This window comes from Euprymna scolopes, chromosome 20 (assembly GCF_053919585.1).
Source record: "Euprymna scolopes isolate OS-2025 chromosome 20, ASM5391958v1, whole genome shotgun sequence".
Classification (NCBI taxonomy): domain Eukaryota; kingdom Metazoa; phylum Mollusca; class Cephalopoda; order Sepiida; family Sepiolidae; genus Euprymna; species Euprymna scolopes.
Window position 1 is genome coordinate 10,015,549 of NC_136501.1, and position 26,460 is coordinate 10,042,008.

At 29.6% G+C, this 26,460-nt stretch overlaps 1 protein-coding gene across 2 annotated transcripts in view; it reads left to right on the plus strand.

Annotated features, from left to right (window-relative positions):
- Positions 1 to 26,460, plus strand: part of LOC145241312 (golgin subfamily A member 2-like) — a 129,284-nt gene that overhangs the window by 43,698 nt on the left and 59,126 nt on the right. Inside the window, exons 3-12 of one of the 2 annotated variants that reach the window (XM_080104121.1) lie at positions 959 to 1,002; positions 2,869 to 2,935; positions 5,350 to 5,409; positions 9,542 to 9,622; positions 13,615 to 13,716; positions 14,441 to 14,534; positions 16,689 to 16,795; positions 20,299 to 20,357; positions 23,197 to 23,257; positions 24,759 to 24,839. In XM_080104121.1, coding sequence (XP_079960247.1) covers positions 959 to 1,002; positions 2,869 to 2,935; positions 5,350 to 5,409; positions 9,542 to 9,622; positions 13,615 to 13,716; positions 14,441 to 14,534; positions 16,689 to 16,795; positions 20,299 to 20,357; positions 23,197 to 23,257; positions 24,759 to 24,839 — 756 coding nt within the window. The remainder of the gene's footprint in view (positions 1 to 958; positions 1,003 to 2,868; positions 2,936 to 5,349; positions 5,410 to 9,541; positions 9,623 to 13,614; positions 13,717 to 14,440; positions 14,535 to 16,688; positions 16,796 to 20,298; positions 20,358 to 23,196; positions 23,258 to 24,758; positions 24,840 to 26,460) is intronic. The other variant, XM_080104122.1, reaches the window with a different exon arrangement.

The following is a 26,460-nucleotide window of genomic DNA, read 5'->3' on the forward strand; positions in this document are numbered from 1 at the left end:
GGGGGGGATAAGCACTTCAGCCTACTATAGAAAATTTTCAGTTGCCGTGGTCTTAATATAGTTATATCCTTTTTTTAAAACTTTCATTTTTTTTTTTTTTTCTGTATAAACAAGTAGAATATTATTTGATCTCATCTTCTATACTGGTTGGATTTTTGTTTTTTTTTGCTGTACAAGTAAATAAGATATTTGTTCCCATCTTCTATACACTGGATTGTTATTTAATTTTTCCTCTTAATTTCATTGAATAATTTCTTCCTGAATTTACTCTAATGACTCTCTTTTGCTGTTTCTTTTTCCATATTTTTGTATGAAGAGTGTAATTGTTCAAGTGAATATTTTTCATACAAAAACCTATTTAAGATTTGAATATAAAAAAAAATGTTCTAATTGGAGGTGGATGACTGGATTCTCTACATTAAAATACAACCTTTTATCTAACTTTACCCTTGTAAGAAAGCAAGTAAAAACAGCGTCTATTTTGCGAAGGATTTGTTTCTTTCAATATAGAAGAAACATGAGATCAAATAATATTGCATTTGTTATTGTACAGCAAAAACAAATTGAAAAAAAAGAAAAAAAAAAAGGGTCATAACCAGTATAAGTATAAGCAGTCGAAAAGGCCCACTACAGCAGATCAGAATGCTAATAGCTGGCATAAAAAACCTGCATTAAAATGTTGCAGAATTACAATTTTTGACTTTAGCATGTTTGAGGTTGCTATGGCAGTCAAAATTTAAATATTTTATTTTTGTACTAATCCATTTTTAGAAATGTTTTAGTTTTTCTAAGTTGATTTGCATTAAAGATTGAGCACATGTGTTGGTTATTGGATCAAAATGTTTCTATGTAAAGAAATAAATTATTTAATTCACTGAAAAAAAAAAAAATGATTCTCGTTAGTAATTGAACAAAATCATAATTAAAATTTTTTTTTTTTTTTTTTTTTTTTTTTTAGGACCCACCATCTCCAGAAGTTGTCAATTTTCATGTGGAACAAAGGTAAGTTACTTTTGAACTTAATCTTTTCCTTGGTCTGAAAAAAACTTGAGTTTTATTATCGGACAGGAATGAAAAGTTTTTATAATAAGCATTAGTTTGTTCCCATCTTAGCTGTGATTTGAAAGCAATTTTGCTGATGACAAAAGTAAATAAATGACTAAATAAATAAATAGAATAACAATAATCAGAAGAATATCGATTCCAGGATGATAAAATTAATTTTTAAAACAATTTTGAACCACTTTTATGTCCCTTTACAAAGATCAAAATCTATATAATGATTAGGGCTATGACAATAGAATATTCTTTTCATTATTTTGACTCTCAGGTATATATCAGTTAATATCTTATGTTTTTAGATAGTGATGTGGTTCTCCATTGATTAACTGTATCTGATATATACTTGAAAGTCCAAACAATAAGAATATTCTCTTGTCGTAGCCCTAATAATGATATGTCTAGAATGCTTATGTAAATTTTTTATCAAAATACATTACATAATTTTGATTCTGGAAAGTGTCTAAAGTTTAAGGGTTCATAATAAAAAAATGAAATTATTGTTTAATTGGTGTCTAATGACCATGAATCAAATTCCATGCAAATAATTTTCAAATTAGAGGTTGATTGTATTATGCTAACTAAAACTTTTCAATATGTTTCCAAAGAAACTGAAATTTGAGGAATATTTATTAATTGATGTCAATACCTATTATAAAATTTCTCAAAACTCTGAGGTATCTGTATTTTCATAAAGGATTTCTGCCTCCTTTTATATCTTTTAATAAAACAAAATTAAATATACTGGTGCTACCAGATCAGGCTGTCTGAAGATATTGGCTTCTTGAGACGAAATGCACTTAACATTGATGCATTTTGTTTTTTTACTTCCTTTTGCAAAATTTAATTATGTTCTCCAAAGCCAAAAACAACCTTTTCTTCCTTTTCCTTTTTCCCATTTCTCTTACTATCTACCTCGCTTCCTGACTGGTTTCCTAACTTAAAATGCACCAAACATTAATACTGTAACCCTTTTCCTTCTTCCACTGCAAAACTCAATCATGTTCTGCAGGGTAGGGAATAAAAATGATAAAATCCACTATAAAACAACCAAACCAAACACTAAAAACTAGTGATTGAAGATACAAAGAGCTTTAAGAATAAAAACCTTCTACAAAATAATTGAATGCAACATTTCCAAAATAACTGGATTCGGCATTAAATAACCCAAAAAGGGTTGATATGCCATAAATAAAACAACCTGAGATTGCATTCATCTTTCTTGTCTTACACTCAGAATTCAAATTTACATATGTTAAGACCTAAAACTGCATCGTTTGTTCATTTTCACCAGGATTTAATATCCTCTAGGAACTTTTGGGGGTAAATGGGGAGCGGGGAAAATGCTGAACTTGTTCATTTTTTTTATGCCTCGTTCACTGTACACTCACGGGGGACCATGCATGCTTCACTTGTTTTATTTTTGCTTTTTGAGGGATTTTGTAGTTTTAAGACAATATCTTTGTATTAATAAAACAATCAGGCAAGATGGTGTGTGTATCACCTATATGTCACTGTGATAACTACACATTGAATTTTTTTCAATTTACTATTAATCAAATATCTATTGAAATTAAAAAAAAATAATAATGGGAAACTAAAATAAAAAAATTAAAAATGTAAACTTGATTTTAGTATGAAATACTGAGTAAATGCAGTCATTTTGTAATATTTATATATATATCTTATTTGTTTTGAGATAATCTTCACTCTTGATTAATTTGATGCATTTTTTTGTAATCCTCTTTTTTAATCTTATTCTTTCAAAATAAAATCTAATGGCATTTCATTGTCCTTTGTTGTTACCAGCAGACCAACAGCTTCAACAGAATCTCTTCATCAATTATCACAGCATATCAATGATCTTCTGAATGAAGTAAGTTTTTAATTTTATTTAACAATGGTCTAATTTGTTGTTGATAATGGCTTCATTATTTGGTTCATTCATACAATGGTGAAAAAATGTTTTTCTTTTGATTTAAGAGTAAAAATAAAACTTAAATCCTCGTCAGAAATTACTTCTGAATTTTGCACAGCCATTAAGAAATTATGCCATTGATGGAAATGGTGTTGACTTTGTAGGTTTCAAAATTCAAAAGATTTAAATTAATGGATAAAACATAGTTTCTAATTATTTTCCAATGTTGCCACTATTATATAAATGAACCTATGTCATTTGTTTTTTCTTTATAAATTTCTCAATATTTCTCCATTCTTAGAATTTTCATATCAATAGAAATTTTATAAAATACTTCTTCCTTTTCGTTTCCACCAATCCATCTTTTTTCAGTCCTTTTTACTTTGTTACTATCAAACCCAACATCCTATCCATTAAGTTTTCTCCCACCCCTCCCCCAATAATCCTGGATATTGTGCAAAACTACATCCAGTGTTCAAGTCATTCTTTAGGCATCATTATTGCCAGCTCCACTCTGTTAAATAAAATATATTGCTTATGCACTAATTATTCAAAAAATATGTCTTACAAAACATAGTACTTATGAAGTATAATGACCTTGTTCTTATCAGAATCATCTGGACAATTTACAGAAAATGTTGGAAGGTGGTGAACAAATTTTTTTTTATTTTTCACAAATGCTGGACAATTCTTTCAATAAAAAAAATATATTTTTGTTAGTATGAAACTGAGTTAATAAAAAAATATTGAAAATTATTTCAATGAAAAATGAAAACAATAGTGAATAGTTGGTCAACTTTTTAAAAAAACTTTTAGAAAATTAAAATCAAGAAGAAAGGAACATTAATTGTAAGGTAAGTTTCATGAATAAATATTTATTTTTTTTTTAATAAACAACTGATAGCAAAAAAAATTCAACATTTTTCTTTTTATAATTTTTATTTGTTCAAATCAAGATAAATATTCAGATTTTGAAAAATAATAAACCACTGATAGTAAACAAATGTTTTCATTTTTTTTGTATTAAGGTTAAAGTGCTGAGCGTTTCGTCACCTGTCAATCTGCATAAACCACCCAAATGATATGTCCTTATACTGCATAAGTACCAAGTCTTTTACCAAAATGACTGGATTCATCATTAAATAACCTGAAAAGGGTTGATATGCTGTAAACTAACGAACTAACTTCATAGAATGAATTTATATTGACAAGAACATTGTTATGCACTAGATGACAAACTTTCCATCAATCACAAGACCTAATTAGAAAGCTACTCCGCTATGATATTGATTTCCTGACATATACAACATATGATAATTCTGAAGTGAAAAAAAAAAAGAAACTTGACAGTCAGTTGAATATATAGCTTTTTATTGCTATTAAAGTGAATATTGAACTCATGTTTGCGTACCATCTATGTCCGGCACCAATAGAATCAGATGGAATTGCAATTGTGTTTGAATAAGCTAAAAATTATCGAGTCTTGTCTGCAGCGATACATAACCTTTTCAAATTGATAAAAGCTGACTCAACCCATCCTACATAACCACTACAAGAAGCGACTTTATACTTTGCATCTGAACACTAATTTGTAACTGTTGGGCCAGCGTTATCTCTTTTAGAGATATATTTTTTGGTTTTAACAGGAGTAGGTGCTTCTGGCGCAAGAGTTGGTAAATCTTATTCTACTTAGTTGGTGAGGAAGTGAAAATGAAACTTTATTTGGTCTGACTTCCAAAATGCATGGACATCTGTCCACTGCTCTGTTTATTAGCATGCCTTTCAAACTTTAATAGACTTGTTCGTCTCTTGTCGCGGACCATTGTTAAAGAATCAGACATTTTTGTAAAATATTCTTTGTCGTCACTGCTGTTGAAATTGAGTGTAATTAAAATTTACATATTCCATACACTCACACGTTGCCCTACTTTCTTGCCCCTGCAAACGTGTTATTGTAATGAGATACTGGTACTCTTTATTCAGGAGTGATTTCCTTGTGTACTCTCAATGTATTACATGCTTTTTTACTTTTCGTCTATGTTTGTCAATTCCTGTTGATAGCTTAAATGTTATTGCGTCTATTTTTTTTTTTTTTTCTGCTATTCATTTCTCTTCTGATGCACATCTGTTATCAGTGATAACACCCACCAATAATGGCTACCATCTGTATGGAAAGGAAACATTCCTAACACATGATCAGCTAAAATAAATGATGTAGTTGAAATATGAAATATTCCTTTTCATACAACCATTCGAAAACTATTACTTTCATTTTAAAAAATTTTCTCTTTACAAAATTATATAGAAAAGAATTTAAAATTATCTCCTTTGCAACAGATTGCTTTTAATTTTTAACATTTCTATTTCTTCAGTCGAGTGCTGCCATCAATGGAGAAATTCCTGTGGCAAAATCCAGCATTTCTCAATTGGAAGTAAGTATATCTCAACCATCATTAATCCACCTGAAGTGATGATCATAACATTTGATATTGCCAAGATTTTTGCAAAGAACATTGCGGCAAATTTTCACCCTTTGCAATTAGCTCCCCCCCTTCCTGGCAGAAAAAAGCTAAGATATCCGACTAACTGTCTATGATGTTGCTAAACTTATTAAGAACCTTAATGTCAACAAGGTAACTTGTCTCGATAATATTTTATTCATAGTATTCAAGAAAATGTAACCAGAAATCTCTTATTCTTACGAAGCTCTTTCATCATCACTTAAAGGAGAAATGCTTCCTACCACCTTGAAATACTTCATTGATCTGCCTGGTATTTAAAAATATTGAAAACTGGTCCTCTGCAGTCCAGTTCACACCAAGGAGTCTCCTGTGCATTATGCTTAAATTTGTAATAAATCAAGAAGTTGTCGACCACCTCAATCAAAACAATGCAGATTTTGTTCTGCAAAAGTTACAACTGATGTGCTAACTGATATCGCACATGATTGGTGAATCTATCAATGAGGGCGGAGATTTCATTTCTAGGGCGATATCTCTTGATATATCAGAGGTCTTAGCATTTGGCACAAAGGTCAGTTTCACCAGCTTATGAACTATAGAATATTAGGAAATGTCTTCTCAATCATCAAATCCTTTCTCTTTGGTAGTTCTATAAAAGTAATTGTTGATGGACAAAAGTCTGAAGCATAAAAAGCATCAATGTCTTAAGGATCCATTCATCAATGATCTTCCAAATTATAATCTGAATTCATTTCTTGATATCTACGCACAGCACCACTATCTATGGCAACACTCACGACCAAGATCTTTTTGATGCTCTTCAGACTTGAAGCATCTAGTACAATGGGGAAAAAGTGGTTTGTTACTTTTTTTTTTTTTACACAGGAATCACCACTTATCAAGGCCCGGAGGCCACTCGAGGATAAGGATTAATAGGTATACATTAGTCAATGTGATTATAGCGTAGTGAACATAAGTAGTGAGAATTTTGTAAATTGGATTACTTAGGGGAACGGTTCATCAAGAACTTGTTTATGTTGGACTTGAAGACAATCAGATTGTAGTCAGCTGGAAAGCAGGAAATCAGAAGAGTTCCACAGGCATGCAGTTCTAAGAAGCTTTGTTCATGGAATCTAGATTTAGGTTTAGGCACAGATAAGGAATGTGGGAAATTATTGATAGTTGTTTTGGCCAGACGAGTGTTTTTCGTGAAAGTTTGGCAAAGGGGGGGGGGACCATAGATTGAAGCTCAGATGAGCACTTGCCATGAAAATAATGATAAAGCAGAGACAGGCTCGCAACATCTTTTCTGTGGGAAATAGGTTGCAGGAAAGAGAAAAGGGCATCCCCACTAAGCTATGAACTCTATTTTGAACTCTGTCAAGGCAGGATAAGCTGCTTCTAGCAGCTCCCATCCAGATGTGGTAACAGTACTCCATCGTTGGCTGTACCGGGCTTTTATATAGGTAGAGAATTGCATCAGGAGTGAGATATCTACTGGAGTGGTAGAAGGATCCCACCATTTTTCCAGCGACCTTGGCAATGGATTTGATATACGTGCTCCATTTCAGGTCAGGAGTAAAGGTCAAGCCCAGAAGGTTGTAAAAACAAGACTAGAGCCATTTATTTCAATTGATGCCAGATTGGCATCAAAGCGTTGATGATGTAGAGATAGAAGCTTCGTTTTAACGCCTCCAAAACTTTGCTCTTTCCACCACTAACCATGCTTGGATTCTTACTTCTTCCCAGTCGAAATGGTTCTGTTAAGGAAATCCCCTTTTGATAAACTTGTTGGACTGACTTTCACCAAATACATCTTAAGACAACTAAGTACTGTTGTCATGGGAAGGTGTTACTCAGAGCACTGTTTGTTTCCTCTCTTGACAGAGTACAAAATTTACTCTACAATTTAGAGAGAGATTTTCTTTTCTCATCCATTCAGTTTCTTTTGCATAGAAAAGATGTTGCAAAACTCTCTCTTCTGTATCCTTATGTTCATGATAGGTGCTCGATTGAGTTCCAAAACCTGGCTCCTCCTCTGTAAAACATTTATAATAAGAACTCGTCTAGTTATAACCACAGCAATGAACTTTTCTTTCTCTCTCTCTGTTGTCGGCTGGAAGGGTTTGGAAGAAAGACATAACTTGATATTTAATGGAAACAAAATATATTGACCAAAAAAGTAAATACAACAAATAAAGAGAAGTGGTTATACGTCAGTCCACATAACACATCAACAGACATATTCTCTCGATCTTTATAATAAGCAGAATATTTCATTGTTATCTGTAAGGTGGTCACTACAACACTCATCAAAAATCTAACAAAACTTCCATGAACAAAATTTCTTTTCTAGAACATCCTGTCTGTAAAACAAGATACTACGACCCTGTTTTTTACCTGACTATAACATGGTTGTCTTCAAGTCTAATGTGAACAAATACTTGTTGCACATCTTCATAAACAATCAATACTCTGTATGTAATGTTTAGATCATTTCACCCATTGTTTGTTTGTCTTGTGGAGGCGATCATAACTGACAATATGTTTAAATTCTGCTCTCAAGTGGCTCTTGAGCCTTGATAGGTGATAACCCTTTAATAATAAAAAAAATGGACATTTTTTTCTTTTTATACTAATAAGTCACTGCTAATTAAAACTTAATGAGCTTGTCAGTTGGCGATGAACAACATTACGAGAGGATTGGAAACGATGGGTGAAGTGGTAAAAATTTGATTATTTAATTTAAGTGGCCGGCTTAACAAGAATTTGTTTACATTGCACGACTATGTTGTACTTTACTAGGAAGCAGTCTTGTGCTATTGTATTCCAGAGATTGAAAGTTCAGGGAAATTTTATTTTGTTTTAGGTACACATAAAGAAATGAACATTCTTGAAAGTGGTTGATGCTTGATGAGTTTTTGAGAGTAAAGAAAGATTAGTAAGGTCTCTTTTGTAAGAAAAGAGTATGCTCCTCCTCCCCACTAGATTTCAAAGTCGATTCTGTACTAGGTTAAGGCAAAAGAGTGCTCTGATTGATACCTCTCTAGATGTGACAAAAGTACTCTGTCTTAGGACTACCTGACTTTGGATTGCGTCAAGAATGACATGCTTTCTGGAGTAGTTGAAAGATCTGACCATTCTTCCTGTGACTTGAAAAACCTGAAATGAAACTTCTGCACTAATCCTAAGCCAGGTTTAACTGGCTTTCTCCAACTGAGGAAGTTTCATGGGAGTATGAAATTCTCAAGCAGTCCCCAGTTGCATATATATCCCTGTTAGGGGAGATGACGATGTTAGGTTTTTGAAACTCTTGCAGAGAAGTGTCAACGTCCCCCTGCAACAGCGCCTGATATTCCTAAATTGGTTGCCCTTCTTGCATCTTGGCAATTGATAATAAAATTTTATATCCAACTTTTACTTTTTACATATTGTTTCATTTTTTTTTATTTTGAACTTATTGCTTACTATGAATGTGTAGCTATATTTTACAGAAAAGTCATTTTTCTGTTAACATTCAGAACTTTCATGCTATATATTTAGTATATTTTATGTTTTTCTACAGCAGTTCTTAAAACAAATATTGATTTTGTGAAATATTAAATTTGAAAATAAAATTATAAAGAAAATCTTAGAGACATCAGACATAACTTAAAAATTTGTTTTTTCATCTGATCGAATGCTTGATTCCAATTATAGAGTAACACATAGTCACGGTCATGCTAACACAGAAATTGCGATTATTATTATTGCACTTATTTTGTTTTTCTGTAGTAAAAGAATGTAAATTTCTTTTGTAATGTTTACCTTTTTCTAAATACGATTTTCTATTTTGATTTGTCTTTGTTTGGTTTTAAATAATTTTGTGCATATTGATCATTAAATGATGCCCTCTCCAAAAAGACATCTAAAATAATTTTTATTATAGTGCATATTTAAGAATATTTTTTTTATTTCTTGTTATATTGTACACCTTTGTCAATTCAAAATTACCATTCCTTTGTATTGCTGTTAGCACTTTTCTGAATATTCTAAAAATATATAAACTGTTAATTTATTACAAGAATTGTGACTTTTTTTAATTTTTTACTTTCTTTCATAGAAACGGAATCGGGAATTGGCTGCTTTATTGGCCAAACACACGGAAGTAAACGAGCAACTTCATGCGCAAGTGCAACAATTGGTGAGCGGCTATTTTGAAGCAACCCATTTTTGTGTTGCCTTTTTATTTTCTATTCTTATTCTGCCAGTTTAAGTGCCCTCTCTCAAAAACACACTCTCCTTACTCTTATAGCTAGTGGTGGGACGATGAATCTGAATCGCTAATAAGAATCGTGTATTTTGGGGGGAATCGGAATCGGATCGTTAAAAATATCTTAGATTTACGATTCTTTCATTACGATTCTCTTCTATGTTTAAGTTGAACTGTTTGTTTTAAGTGAGATTAATTATTTAAACAATAAAAGGTTTAATAGAACAATGCGGTAAGTGAATTTAATTTTTTTTTTCCTTTTAGAAATTTACATTTCATTAAGATATTCTGCAAATGAAGCAATTAAACATTTCTTTTGGAATTTCTTTGCGCAACAAAAACAAAAAAAAAATGTCAGAAACAGCATTAAGGCGGAGGCGATTTTGAAAGTTCAATAAATTTTTATTTAACACTAGAAATAAACAATTACCAAAAATTTACTTTTTTATAAAGAAATAAAGAAGTAAATTAAAACATTAAATAAGAATAAACATTAAAAGACGATAAGTATATAATTATATGATAGGAATATATAATTATATGATAGGAATATATAATTATATGATAGGAATATATAATTATATGATAGGAATATATAATTATATGATAGAAATATATAATTATATAATAGAAATATATAATTATATAATAGAAATATATAATTATATAATAGAAATATATAATTATATAATAGAAATATATAATTATAAAATAAAAATATATCATAAAATAAAAATATATCATTATATAATAAAAATATATAATTATATAATAAAAATAAATAATTATAATAATAGAAATAATTATATAATAAAAATAAATAATTATATAATGATAGAAATAATTATATAATAAAAATAAATAATTATATAATAAAAATAAATAATTATATAATAAAAATAAATAATTATATAATAAAAATAAATAATTATATAATAAAAATAAATAATTATATAATAAAAATAAATAAGTATATAATAATAGAAATAATTATATAATAAAAATAAATAAGTATATAATAAATAGAAATAATTATATAATAAAAATAAATAATTATATAATAAAAATAAATAATTATATAATAGTAATAAATATATACTAGAAATAAATAATTATATAATAGAAATATAGAAATAAAACCAATGGTAAATGTTACCTTACACTGCAACAGAACACCGACCACTCAAATTTGTTTTTGTTAGGGGTATTCGAGGTCGCTAACAACGAGTCTTATAATTAAATCCGCTGTAAACCTGTTTGCATGGTATGAGCCTCTAGACCTTGGGACTATTTTGTGCCATTTCACCGCTTTCGTATTGTTTTTCTTACATGATATGTTCATGTACGAACGGGCGTAGTGGGGTGTCTTATCATAGCACATAAGAATCTTTAAGCGGTCAATCAAATTAAAAAAACAAATTTTTTTTTTTTTTTTTTTTTTTCTTACGTAGTTTTAATGCTTTTTAATTGATCTAAAAAAAAAAAATCATTTCACGAGCAGTTTACAAAAACATAACCACTAAACATATTTTTATGTTTTTTTAATTAACCTTTTTCCTTAAATAACGCGCGGACTCCCCCCCCCCCCACCAATGTAAACAGAATTTTTGTGAAATGGTAAATGTCGGCGCGTTACTTACGGAAAAACAGTTAATTAATTAAACTGCAGAAGCACCTGGTAATGGAATAGCCCCCCTCCCCCCAAAAAGAACGAAAAACATAAAAATGTGTTTGTTGATTATGTTTTTGCAAACTGCTCATGAAAACTTTATTTTTTGACCAATTAAAAAGCATTAAAAACTACGTAAGACAAAAAAAAAAAAAATGAACCACACTTTTTTTTCTCCGCTTTCTTAATAGAAAGATTCCTACGCGATGTGATAAGACACTTCACTACACGCGTTTGCACACGAAGGTATCATGTAAGAAAAACACTACCGAAGGCGGTGAAATGGCACAAAATAGTCCCAAGGTCTAGGGGTTCATACCATGCAAACAGTAAATTTACGGCAGGTTATTATTATCAGATTCATTGTCAGCGACCTCAAATACTTTAAAAAAAAAAAAAAAAAATTAGAATGGTCGGTGTTCTATTGTAGCATAAGGTAATATTTAACAAATCAATTTATTTAGATTTAAAAAATAACATTGTTTAAAATATTTTTAAAAAGTCAAATAAATAGGAGTAATTTGAGACGAATATAAAAGGCTAAAAGTTTAATCAAAGATTTTGTTATTTTAAAATTTCATTTAGAAATAAGAATATTCTAGAAAGTGGAATAAAAATCAGTTAGCGATTAAAGCTGCAAAAAAAAAAGTTAAATTTTAAAGAGTTATCGAAGATAAAGAGAAAATAAAACAAAAAATGAATATCAAAAGATAGAACATGTTATTCCCCTTGAAATTTGATGTTATTGTATTTTTGTTGAATTAATCATGACTGACTTTTTCTTTATATTTTTTAATATATAAAATAACTCCTGAAATTGATTGTTATTAATTTCATGGTGCATGTTTAATTCATGGTTAAAATATTTGTTTTGACTTTTATCTTCAATGAAAGAAATTTTATGAAAAAAAATCAAATCGTTTTCGAAATTCCCTTAATTATATTTCCACTTTTTCGCTGTACCAAATTTTTTCGATACACAAAAACTTTTGATTATATAATGGTATATTTCAAAACAACAATTCCACGGGAACCGGAATCCTACTTGGAATCGTTAATCAACATTCTTCTGGAATCGAAAGCGGAAAAAATTTAGGAATCGTCGCAACACTACTTATAGCTATATTGTGTTGATATGTAGTATATTGTTGCTCCGCTTAAAAAATCGATGACAAACATTTGTGTATAAAAAATGATGGTATGGTTTTATTGTTTGACTTACAATAAATTGTTAGAGTGAGAGTCAAATAGGTTTGAAATGCATAAACCGGAATTAATATAGACAAAACCTCTGATCACTATCAAGTCATTTTTCTCAGAACACCAATTGTACCCACGCATGCTGTGTCATGTGATTTTAGACATGTCGCCTAAAGAAGCTAGTTTTTTTGGTTTTAACATATTCCTTATGCAACTTTCTATAATCATGCCTCTTTCCAGTTGCATATTTTTTATTAACTGGATATATTTATTTCTTTTTTATGCAGATGGCTTCTTTGTTTTTGCTATAGCTACTGGATGTAATTCTTATACAGATGGCATTCTTGTTTTTGCTATAGCCACTGGATATAATTCTTCTACTTATACAGGTGGCATCGTTGTTTTGCTATAACCACTGGATGTAATTTTTCTGCTTATATAGGTGGCATCGTTGTTTTGCTATAGCCACTGGATGTAATAAATCTGGCATCCCCATTTTGTTGCTGCCACCAAATGTAACTCTTCCACTTATACAGGTAGTATCTCTGCCCTGTTGTAGCTGCACAATATAATATTCTGTTTATTACACTAGTAGTGTGATCAGTAAAATTATTTTGACAAATATCCAACAGAAACACTGGTTCTAGTACATTGTTTTCTATTATACATTTTACATTGTTAAATAATGTTGAGCCTGGTCAGTACTTAGATGAGTAACCATTTGGAAGTACCAAGTGCTGTCAGTTTAAAAGAAGTTTCTGTAAAATTGCTTTCTCTAATATCCTTAGGATGTATATATATGAATCCATCTCTCATCCATATGACTATGGATGAAATAGTAGGACAAACTAGATGTTCAAGACTAGCAATTGATCCAAGTAAAGCGGACTTTTGAAATAACATCAGTCCTTCCTTTTTATTTATTTAAAAAAAATTATTTTTGATAATTAATTCACTTTAATTTAATAGGAAAAAAGAAATTAAATGTTTAAATGTGTACTGAATAAAAGATATAAGTTTAAAATAACTGTACAATTGTTTTTTTTTTTCTCAGAGAAGTCAGTCTCAAAATTTACGAGAAGAATTGGATGGAGAAAGGCAAACATTTGAAGACAAACAGAAAAGAGATGTTGGTTCATTAAAAGAACAATTGCAGGTTGGTTGTTCATTTCCTACCACATTATTTCATTTATAAATTATAAATAATTATTTTTTTATACCTAAAGACACTAGCGTTTCATGCTTACACAATCCACAATGCAGGAGATCGCAATCAACGCTGGTTGATGGATTTGAACTGTAACGAAACCACCTTTGACTTCATTAGCAAGGAACATACCTCAGGGCCATCATTCATTGCCACAGAATTAAGAGAAATTTTTAACATTAATGAGACTTAATGATCTAATGATCAAGTCTTCTGCAATGTGCATCCTTTCAAATAAAAAAATCGTATTAATGCTCAACTCTCAAAAGGTTCCATTTAACACCTGAGTTAGTTCAAACATGTGTAAATCAGAAACCACAATTAATCCAGAATTTACCACATCAACTATAGAAACAAATCATTGCACATGTAAAATTTCAGCTAGATCAAAAAGTGGGCCAGGGGCATTACTTATTGAACGCCTCTCATATGTGTGTTTGTGTTTGTGTGTGTGTGTGTGTATATATATATATATATATATATATATATATATATAAGTGGCTTATTCTAAAGTTTGAGGGGAACTGATATATATTTCCATTAAGTGAAATTTCTGATCATTTTTACTCAAATTGGTGAAAATTTTCTCATTAGCTCAAAATTGTGTATAAAAGTATTATTTTGAAAGCATTATTTGTACTTATATATTAATCTTATTTTATTTTCATTAAAGGTTCACATTCAAACAATAGGAATTTTAGTTGCTGAAAAAACAGAACTCCAATCAAAAATCAATCAATTACAAAAAATATCTGATCAAAGGTTGGGTAAGTTGATTTTTTTTTTGTAAATTCAGTGAATGTTTTTTTTAATTGAAAAACTTAAAATCTACCAAATTTGTTTTTTTTTTTCTAATCATTAATCAAATAAATTGAATGGAATGGAAATTAATTGGATGAAATATTTTATCTTTTTGAGGTTGTACAAATAATTCTTTAACATATTACATTTTTAGAATTTGTAAGTTTGAATGCAATATTTTGATGCTATTTGCATGCAACACCTGCAAAATGGCCGCTTATATTAGCTCTTTTTAAAGATGTTTCTTTTAGATAAGTGTTATACAATAATACCAAACATTTATCCAAAAAAAGATTTCTTCCTAGTAAAGATTCTGCAGACTGTTGTAGCGCGACCATTGTTGCTAGTATTGACAAAATAGGTTGAGGCTAGAGATGTTTTAGATGCATTCTTCACTCCCTTCCTGTCTAAGTTTTTGTTAAAGAACTTAAATACCTCTTTTCCATGATTTTACAATGGTACAAAGTCGAAAGTGTTTAAATACAAAAAAAAAGAAAAACTAATAAAAAAGGATAAAGTTTGATTAATACATCTAAAATTATGACCAAGCACTTGAAAATAGGGTGTGTATGAATACTTATAAGAGTTTTTTTATTTTAAAAATTAAAAAAATCACATTTCTCAAAGATTTTTGAGGATATATTAGATTGTAAACAATATCTATTTAATTTCTATCCTTCTAAATAACCTATTTTTTTTCCATCTATCAATAAGCTTTTAATGCTATGTTCATAAAATTTCATTGTGTGTTTATATGAGATTGACCTCAACAATTACATACCCCAACGTTTGTATGCTATGATTTTCTTCATTTTCTGTTCTGGTTTTGGCTGTGTCTTATTAATTGTTGAGTTCACATGCACAGGTTTACAAAAACAAAACTATGCAAAAAAACATCTTTGGAAAAGAGAGAAGTCATCTTTGGATATGTTGTGTATGAGCCACTTGTTATATCTGTATGTGTGCCTACTCCTAAATATATTGATTTATGACCAGAAATCCTGATCTTTGTCTTAGAGTGACTAACAAACAGAAATGACTTGCCCTCTCAACCACTCCCACTTGATTACTCATTTTACTTTCGGTTGCTTTTATTTTTTATTTTAGTTTTTTTTGTGAATCATTTCTTCACATTTTCCAGGGTTTTGGCTCTGGTATAGTAGGGACAATCCATAGTATCACAATTTTTTTTCTTTTTGTGAAGCGTGAGGTCTGCTGTCATCCTGATGAAGAATAAAAGTAGATCTCACATTTTACAAAAGATCAAATTTTGTTTCCTGGAAAATTTTTCTATAGCCCACCATCTGGACCTTGCACCAAATGATTATCTATTAGAACTTTAAAAATTTGTTAGAGTTAATTGAGACTTCAAAAGAAATCATAAACAAATTATTGTCTTTATTTATTTCAAGTTCAAAACCTACAGAATTTTCTGAACATGATATTTAAAAAGCTTATCGATAGGTGGAAAGAGGTCAAAGAACGGAGATTACATTAACAATTAAATTGATATTTTGATACAGTTTTTTAATGTTTACTTGAGTCTTAAAAAATTAGTATAACTTTCGTTGCAACCTGATACTTGTTACATTATTACATTTCTAAATTTTTTTAGATAAAGATAGATTGTTTGTGTTTGGATTCTTCGGACTACTGTTCTCATCTTGTGTTATTTTCACAATGTTTCGGTAAATGTTATCTCCGACCTTCTTGTCAAACTTTGGAATTTGCATGGCATTACAAATGGAACCTTTTATTTAATCCATGAAGTAGCATGCTCTTGTTCCATTAGTCACAACTAGATAGAAGAAGTTCTAAGTAATTTGCAATTGTATTTTTGAATATTCCTCGTACTGAAAATTAAACCTTCAATCTCCAGAAGAGTGTAACTTTACAACTCCATTTTATCCATGCCACAGGTTTTTGCAGTTGCATCATATTCTAAGAATGAAGATTTTGCTCTATGTGAGGTTTTATCTTTTATTTAAAATCTTCAATAAAACATGAATCAATGTGTAAAAATATTCAATTTAAACCGAGCAACAAATACATAAGCAAAACGACTTCATTTTTCATTATTGTAAACTCAAGTTTTAGGATCTGAATATTTTTACTTTCAGACGAAATTGAAGATATGAATAGTCGTGTTCGAGTTTCGAAACAACGGATAACGGAATTGGAACGAAGCATGACATCATTAAATACTTCGAGTCAACAATATGAAAAGGTAAGGCCTGGAATGTTCTGTGGAATAAGCAGCATTTTACGCTTGAAAAATTGAAAATGATTTCTGTAACAAATGTTTCTATTTTTAATCTCGTCATTCCATATCAAATTAAAAACCTGATCAACACGAATTGTTGAAATCCTGCATTTTAAAAAAGAAAATTTTTCTTACTTCGCAAAGTCAAAGGATTCCAGAGATATAACCCTCTGATCTTTGTCAAAAAATATTTGACAAAGTTTAAAAATCAATATTTAATAAATTACTGTGCTGTTTAATCCTGTTAGCAGGTAAATTATTTCTGGATAAATGTTTAATTTGAGAATTAAATATTTTGATGAAGCGAAATCTTTCAGTGGAATCTGACGGAAGAAAAGGAAAGTTTGATCAGCTTCTGTTACCAAAGCTATAAAATTATTGTGTCAACTCCTATGTGTTAGAATGATATAGCAAACTTGAAAAACAAAAAAAATATGAGACATCCATTTATTTTGTAGAAGTATCTTCTCTCGATATCTCGTGTCTTTCTTAGAAAAAACAACAAAAGAAACTCAATCAATATATCAGATATGATAAAAAAATTTAAGGCATTAACGTATTTTCTTTTCTTATTTTTAATGTTTTCTTATTTTTTAAATTTTGGGATTAACCCTTTGACCTGAGTTATGGAGATAATTAAAAATTGTTAATTTTAGATGGCGGCATACTGAATGTAAGCAATGGACATTTGCAATCTGGAGGTATCTGGCATCTACCCAGATACTGAACTGAACAAGGCATGTTTGAATCAATTCCCACATTACTTATGCTGTTTTTCGTTTATTTACGACTGAACGAATTAGTTTAACCAGATCATAAAGGGTTAAAATGTATGTAGCAATTAAGATAGAATGCAAAACAAATATCTTTTTTTTTATAAACCAAACAGAAATACATTAGACTTAAAAAACAAACAAAAAAAAAGCCTTAGAAAAAAATAGTTTATTTTTCCTAGAAAAATTATGAAGCTAAAAGGGAGAATTATCTTAAGGGACAAACAAAGTGTAGTATCTGTTCTGATACTACACTTGGTCTTTTCTATATTTGATCAATGAAGAAGAATCCTTCTAAACTGAAATAATTTTCATTTTTTGTCGCAATTTAGAGATCTCTTTTTTTGTGAGCTTTTCTCCACATTAAAAACCAAGTTTGTGTTTAACTCTGCCATTGTCGGAAAGAACGGACTCTCTGACAAAATTGACATCATATAAGTAAGCAAATAGACAAGTTTATAATATTTGTTAGAGTCAACAGATAATTACATCAATTTTGTTAATGAGTACTTACTTGCCTTCGAGAGCTGGGTTAAACGCAGCAAATAAAAAAAAAAAATGGTGACTTTCTTTCTACATGATAAGCAACAGGAATGCACAGATGAGTACAGACTTTGACTAGATATTAGAAGATGGCTGCATTGTTTATTCATTTGTTTCATTTTTGTCATCAAGTTTAAAAAAAAAAATTAAATCGAATAGGCATGTATTTATTGTCGAGGTTTTATTTTGTATCATTGTTTACATGTTCCTTTCACCCTGAATATGTAGGATAAAATATTGTCTTTTCTTTATGCAAATATTTAAATAAACAAAAAAAAACAACAAAAAACAACAACCCCAAAATTTAAAAAATGTAATCTTATTTCGAAGAAAGGTGTAATACTCTGGTTTATGTTGATACTACCATCACTACTACTACTTCCATTACACTGATGCACACATGGAAAAAGAAGTTAAAAAATTTGTTTTCTTACCTATTTAATTTTGGTTTAGCATTTTGTGTGTAAATATTAAAAAAATCAAATAAAATCTCCAAATTTATTCAAAACATCTTATAAAAAAAATGACCAAACCTCTATAAAAAAAAGTATCTTACCCATGTAAAACTGAGGAGTAATATCTTGCAATAATAGACTTGACTACTTCATTTCATTAAATAATAAAAACATAGCTATTTCAATGTGGGCAAATCCCCCCCTCCCCCCCCAAAAAAAAAGAAAAAAGAAAATGGGCAATCTGGATTGGAACAAAAATACAAAATTGCTCCAAACTAGAAGAATATGCTTACTTCTTCGTGTGCAAGGGAGATAACTTAACATTGTATTTATTGAAAAGTTCTTACCTTTGTAATATTACTTGAAAAATTGAAGATTTGAATTAGGAAAACAAAAACAATATATTCTATTTTGATAATTTTCTAAAAATTTCTAATTTCCTCTGCAATCATTATTTTCGTTTCAATGTCAGTTTTACATGCTGCAGGTGTTCGAGAAATGCTGGCCCGCACATTTTTTCTAGTTGCATAAAGTTTCAGAGTATGTAAATTTTAAGCTAAGGAAATAACAATTTAAGCTTGTTATTAACCTCATAAACGTTGTTTTGTGGACAAAAGTTTTATTCTTTTCAATATTGATGCCAATATTTTTTCGTTTCAATACATTTTTATTCAATCAAATGAAATATTTGTTTAAAGGGATTAGTGATAAGTAAACTAAAACTTGCGCCCCTCCCACTCTCTTTAAATTTTATCATTCTGAAAATTTTTATTTTCAGACTATATAGAATGTTAGATTATATAATTATATACTTATCGTCCTTTAATGTTTATTCTTATTTAATGTCTTAATTTATCATTTTATTTCTTTATAAAAAAGTAAATTTTTGGTAATTGTTTATTTCTATTGTTAAATAAGTCATTCATTGAACTTTCGAAATCACCTCCGCCTTACTGCTGTTTCTGACAACCTTTTTATTTTTATCTTTTGTTAGGGGTTGGGAAACATTTACCTATGCTCATATTACGATTGTGATACCAGGAAGGTTTTATTTATTTATTCTTTTAGAGGGTGTATATGTATGTGTGCAGGATTGAGGTTGTTTGCTATATGTGTATAATGTTAAATGATACCTTTTTATCTTACAATAAAAGACTTGACTACTTGTTTTTTTTTATTTAATGAAATTAACTTTCCTATTTTTTTTTTTTTTTCAATTCAAAAAGAATTTAATATATTATTCAATTTATGTATACAACAAAATAATGGCCCCAGAATGAATACTATGCCTAATTAATATTGGATGTTAATCAATGATGGTATTCATCCTGCGATCTATTACTTTGTTGTATATATAAATTGAATAGCATATTAAAATAAAGTAACAATGACAATGGTGTAAATTATACAAGGCATTATTTAATGATGAATAAAATTTGAAAATAAAACCTTGAAAACTTGAAGGATTTGTGATCTAGATAATGACCAAGCGTCGATTACACACACACACCCACTCTCTCTCCATTATAATATTTATTTATTCATTTGATTATTAAATAAATATTAAATAAAGAAGTCAAGTTATCCTCATAACAATAGCTATAATTTCATCTTTTATAGATGTTATTTATCTAGTTTGAATTAAATTATTTAAAAAAATCTTTGATTTTTTTTTCTTTTTTTTTTTTTTTTTCAGACAAGTAAGGAATATGCTAAAGATATTGACCGTTTAAAATTGGAATTATATAAATCAAAGTAAGTTTTTTTTACTTAATTTTTCTGTCATTGTTTTTCTCTTTTTGAAAAGAACTTGCTCTTTTGATTATACATCATCTTTGACAACCAATAATAAAAAAAAATGGTGCATCGTAGTCACTAGTTTCCAACAATAGTTGTTGAAATGAGTTATCTTCCCTTTAAGAATTTGGAGATGTAGAATATGTGTCCAACTGGAGACATGGTTATACACCATCAAAGTTGATGTTGAACAAAACTCTGGTCCATAGGTCTCTGGTGTTCATCATTGGTCCCGGGACTAACTTCCTGTTACTGTACTATCTTGGCTGCTGCAGATTGTTGTGCGTGATCTGTGTTCATCCAGGATGCTGTGGTTTCTATGGGAGGAGTCGATTCAACCCATACTGGGTGAAAGTCAATCCGGATATGTTTAGAGCTAAGTAGTGACTAGCTATTTAAGCTTGTGTTTGGGAAATTTGGAACCAAATCCATAAACAAATAAAAACAAATCAATCGCAAGACTGTGTATCTCCGGCTGACGACATAGAGATGTGCCAAAGTCTTATCTGGACCTTACTTCTTCATATTGTATGACTTATTCCTAAAAGTTATGCCACTGAAACATTGATAACTCAAAAACTATATTTGATCAGGCTGAAATGTTGCCTGGGGATTACTATTATAAGAAAGCATCAGATCCATACATCAAATTTTGAAAAATTGGAAGTTGAAATTTCTGTCAACATTTTCATCATAACTGAATTTGTAAAGGTCAAGGCTCAATGTCATATAGGATGCAGAACTTCATCAGTGATAATATGAGCAAAATAGCAAGTCTTTGATAAACAAAACCAAAATCATTGCCAAAAGTGATTTTCACCTTTTCCATGATTTTAATCTTTGACTTAGATATGCCAAAGTTAAATCAATTCTAAATTAAACAATGATCAATATTTTGCGGATACTTAGTTGTACAAAATCAAAGATAGTGATGTATAAATTTGACCGAAAACATAACCTTCTTGGTAGAGGTAAAAATGTTTGTAACAATGAACAATAACAAGTTGCACGAATGTGTGATATGAAGATTGCTCATCTGAGATTTGATATAAAATTGATTAAAAGACCCGGAGAAACGATTTAGAATTGTGAACAGTGTTTACAGATTTGTCTTAAATGTAAAATGGGCATTTGTATTTCATTTAAATTTGACAAGACTGACATCATCAGAATTACCTATACTTAGGAACTCCTGTGTCTTATGACACATGAAGCAGTCAAAGTATCTGATCATTTTTGCTACCATGAGAAAACGCTACCTAAAATCCAACAATATGAAAGACATATTTAAAAACACCTGCACAGACAACATTCTCATTTCTGAGAGAGATTAAACTATATCTAAAAATATAATATCAAGCCCTTCCAAAAGACTTTCAATTAAAACAGATAAGCTTGTTTCCATCCAAAAAAAAAACAAAACAAAAAAAATTAAACAAACAAACACACTGAAACAAATAAATAAAACAAATCAAAACGATCTTCAGCATTAAATGATCCAACGAAGATCGATATGCTGGTTAAATGAAGCAAGCAAGCAACCAACCTGATCATTTTTGATCTGAAGCCAGATCTACAGTGTTCCGCAAGCTTCTTCCTGTTGGTTATTGCAGTCTCTGAATTTTTCGTTGGTAGTTCAATTGCTCTATTTAATCCGAGAATCGCCCATAGAAAATTGAAAGATTTTATCTAATTTTTAAAGTTGAAAGAGATAAAAAAAAAAAAATCCTGGATATCATACTGGCAAAACAGCTTGTTTAATGCTACAACCTAAGAGACACATTTCTAACTAGATTTATCAATAACATTAACATTTGTATACTTATAGAGTTGAGCTATTTGTTGTATAGATAGTGACATTAAATTACCAGCTTTATATTCACAGTAAGAACAGCTTTCCAATATATTGATTATGCATAATCAGTTAAATATCCAAAAGTGAAATAATTTGTATATTGCTTTGTCAGAAAGGCATCTCATAAATTAACTATTTTTGTTGTTTTCTTATTTGATAATTGGTTTCATTTTGCTATAACACAGTGGCTCCCAAATTTTTTTCATTGCAACACAATTGAACTCTTTAAATTTTCGCGGCACACCTATCACAAAAAAATGAATATTTAAATACATATTTAACAATGCTCATCAATGTCTATTATAGAAAATTCAAAATATAAAAAAATTTAAACAAATAATTTATTATACATTTTATTTCTTTTTTAATATTTAAGCATGAATATCAGGTCAGTAATAATGTGTGAATTAGTATTTATTAATACAGACAATTCTGTTTCTAATGATATGAAAGCTGTTTTCTGCCTATGATAACTTGTAACTTCTACATAACCTATTTGTGGCACACCAATGTACCATGACATAGTGATTGGGAATCTCTGCCATTTTGAAGGATCGTTTGTTTGTCGTCGGTTTGTGATTTTCTAAGAGGTTCACCTTTCCAGGATTTGCATCTCACCCTTTGAGAAGGGGTTAGTTTATTGCTAATTGTCTGAGGCATCCCTATTGAGGAATACTGACAGGGCTACCGAGGCAATTTTTGTTCGGCCAGAGCATTCTTGCTTTAGAGAACTGGTTTTAAATCCTTTTCTGACTTACTGTCACGTCTTCCTGTTGTAAGAGGGAGATAAATACTAAGGAACATTTATTTCAACAAGTCAGATTAATGTTTCCCATGATTTTTATGTTTTTTTTTCTCTCTTCACTTTTTTTTCACTCATTTACATTTATAAGAAATATGAATTGTTAAAAAGAAATTCCATTTTAATTAAATTCTTTTCAGTCAAACTACAGAAGAATTACGACAACAAACATCTGAACTTACTGAGAAATTGAACTCTAAGGTAAGAATGAATTTAATATTTTTCAGTCTATTAATTTTTTTTTTTGTGTGTGTTTGGAAACTGTATTTTTGTTTTCTTTTTCAAGAATAAAAAAAATTTAGGTGCTTCAGCACTATGAGGACGAAATTTCAAAAATCATAATGCTGAATTTCACATGAAAACAATGGAATCTATGTATTCCTCATATTTTTAAGATGATTTTATCCAAAAATTATGGAAATCGGTAAAGTAGAAAATTATTTATTAAAGAAAATAGAATTTGATGAAAACAATCGTAAAACACAGAATTCGAAAGGGAGGTAATTTCAACTGCATAATTTGGGAAGCTACCATTGTAACTTATTAGAATTAACAATAAAAATCAGTTGATCATTGTTTTTTTGTTTTTTTTTTAATCTGAAAACTCCATTTATTGACTATAAAATCTCATCCCAATTCTGTAGAAGTGCCAAAATTTAGGTTATATGGTTTTTGTCTGTGAGAGGTTTAAAGAATTTAATTAAAAGTTATAAAAATTAAATTAAAACCTATTTTCTTGGATTAAATTTAGAATTTCATTAAACCATGCTAGTAAAAATTATTTAAAATATATATATATTTTTACTTTTGTTCAGTGATAAATCCATTTATTTACATTTTTAATGTTTCAATATTAATATGTCATCACTAAGCCACTTAAAATTAAGTATGGAAGACCATAACTACTAAAATTCAAGAAATGATTTTTCATACTTTGAGGCAGATTATATTTGATGGTGCAGACCTATAGGAATATAATTTTGACTAGAACAACTAGAATGAGGACAGTAGTCTGAATTGTGTAAATAATAATTTTTTATTTCTGATGACAAGAGTAAAATCAAAATGAAGAAATGTTCATATTTTATGGTTGTGGCGCTCAGCGTCATGGATAACGAAATAGAAAAAAAATAACATTTTTCTTTGAAAATTTCTCTGGTTTTCTAAATATCCTCAGTCATGTTCCTTTTTGACTTCTACCTTTCCTCAACTGCTTCCATCCTCTATCTTTGACAACTGGTTCAAGATAATAAAGTCCTCATGCTGACTGTTAACCTAGTTTCAGTATTGTTTTTTTTTTTTTTTTAACAACTATCAATAAGAATGACAGAAAGTATCTCCTCCCCTCCCATGTACTAATTCAGTCCCTTCTTACATAATCAAGTCAGGATTACACTGAATCCGATGATATAAGATTTGAATGTATATCTTGTGTAGTTTCTGACTCTTAGCTGGACACGCATACAGAATTAGGACTTTATATAATAGAAGATAATTTTATCCTAAACAAAATTATGGTAAGGCGTTACATAAAAATTTTTTATTTTCAATTTGTAATTTTGCTTACGCTTCTCCATTTAAATTCAAATCTGAAGTGGTTATTTTCAATCCATTTTTGCCTTCTATAAAAACAGGAATTCTCTCTTTTCTCTTGATTTTTTTATTTTTTGATAATTACAATTTTTCTCTTATTTCTATCTAGATTTCAGAATGTTTGGCTCAAGATCAAAACTTTGAAGAACTGAAAAAAAAATTGGAAATGTCCGAGTTGTATGCACAACAGGTAAGCATTTTTATGACCCTATTCTTTCATCTTGTTCTATGTTCATCTCTCCCTTTCTAATATATATATATATATATATATGTGTGTGTGTGTATATTTGAATGGGATTAAAGAAATATTGAAGAATTCTTTAAATGGAGACTTATCAAGATATAAAAAGCTCAACATGTATGGTAGAGCTTAAGTATATGAAGAAAATTATCGACACTACAAAATATATACTGGTACATATGAATTTATCAATTCAGTAAGGAAAACCTTGATGGGAGGAGCATTAGGCTTTGAAATGCCTTGGTATGAAGAGCATTTATAAGTGTTTTTTCTTAATTGAACTGACAAATAAATTCATATACACAAGTATATTTTTTATATTGTTGATAATTTTTTGCAAATGTGTATGAGTGATGGGACAATTCTAATAGTTTTCTCGATTCCGATACAATTATGATTCCATACTAAATTACTGATTCTGATACAATTACTGATTCTGATTCTTTATGAATCTCTAAATATTTAACTATGAAGTTATTTTTTTTCTCAAATGCAAAAACACACTTGTGGGGAATAATCTGTCGATGTTAGTTTCACTAGTTATTTAAAATCAATAAATATTTATTTTATCATTACTACCAGCAGTGGAAGATTTTGCTTTCGACAAAATCAAATAAAGACAAAAGAATCGTTTTTGGCATCGGAAAATAAGCACAAACTTTTCTGATTAATCATCCCAACAATAATGTATATATATGTGTATAAATAAAATATTGACTTTTCAAAGTCAAACTGAAATAGCATTCCGCCGGATGTATCGTTACAGGATTCGAACCAGCCCACTTTTTTTAGTTTCTTCCTCCAACCATTTTATTGATACAAATAGATTTTACATCATGTCAGTTTCCTTCCTGAAAAAAAAAGAAGCTTATTTTGGCCAAGAAAAGCTTTTGAATGGATTTCTTTTTTCTTACATAAAGAATAAAGGGAGACAATTTCTTCTGTTCATTATAGTGAAAAATAGATTTCTTTCTAAAGAGTAGCTTCCCTTAGAAGTATTTCTTAGCAATTCCTTGTTTGGTAATTGTACAGTTTAGTCAAGACATTAAAAATGAAAATATCTAAAGGTTATATTGCACGTATCCGTTATGGAACGAAGTTCTCCGAAAAAAACATTTTCACTTAATTTCATCAAGTAGTTTTTGTTTTAAAGCAAAAAAAACAATTTGTTATGATACTGCGCAAAAGGTTTGATTTTTAGGAAGAAAAGCTAGAATTAAAGATGGGGAGGGAGTATCGGCGCTTTACATGGAGTTCTCTCCCCATGGTGTGTTCAGCGAATTTTACAATGGCTGACTTCAACGCGCTCTTATAAGAACGTGTTTTTCCGCTGTAAAAAAAAAACTACTCGATCAAATTAAATGAAATTTTTTTTCGGAGATCTTCAGTCCAAAACAAATGCGTACAATATAACCTTTTTTTCGATATTTTCATTTTTTTAATGTCTTGACTAAACTGTACAAGTACCCCTTGTTTATTAAAAGACTAGCACAGATACCTGCACTTTGCGTGGGATTTTGCTCTACTTTACTGTGCTGTTAAGGTCAGGACTTTGTTGTACAGTCGGGTA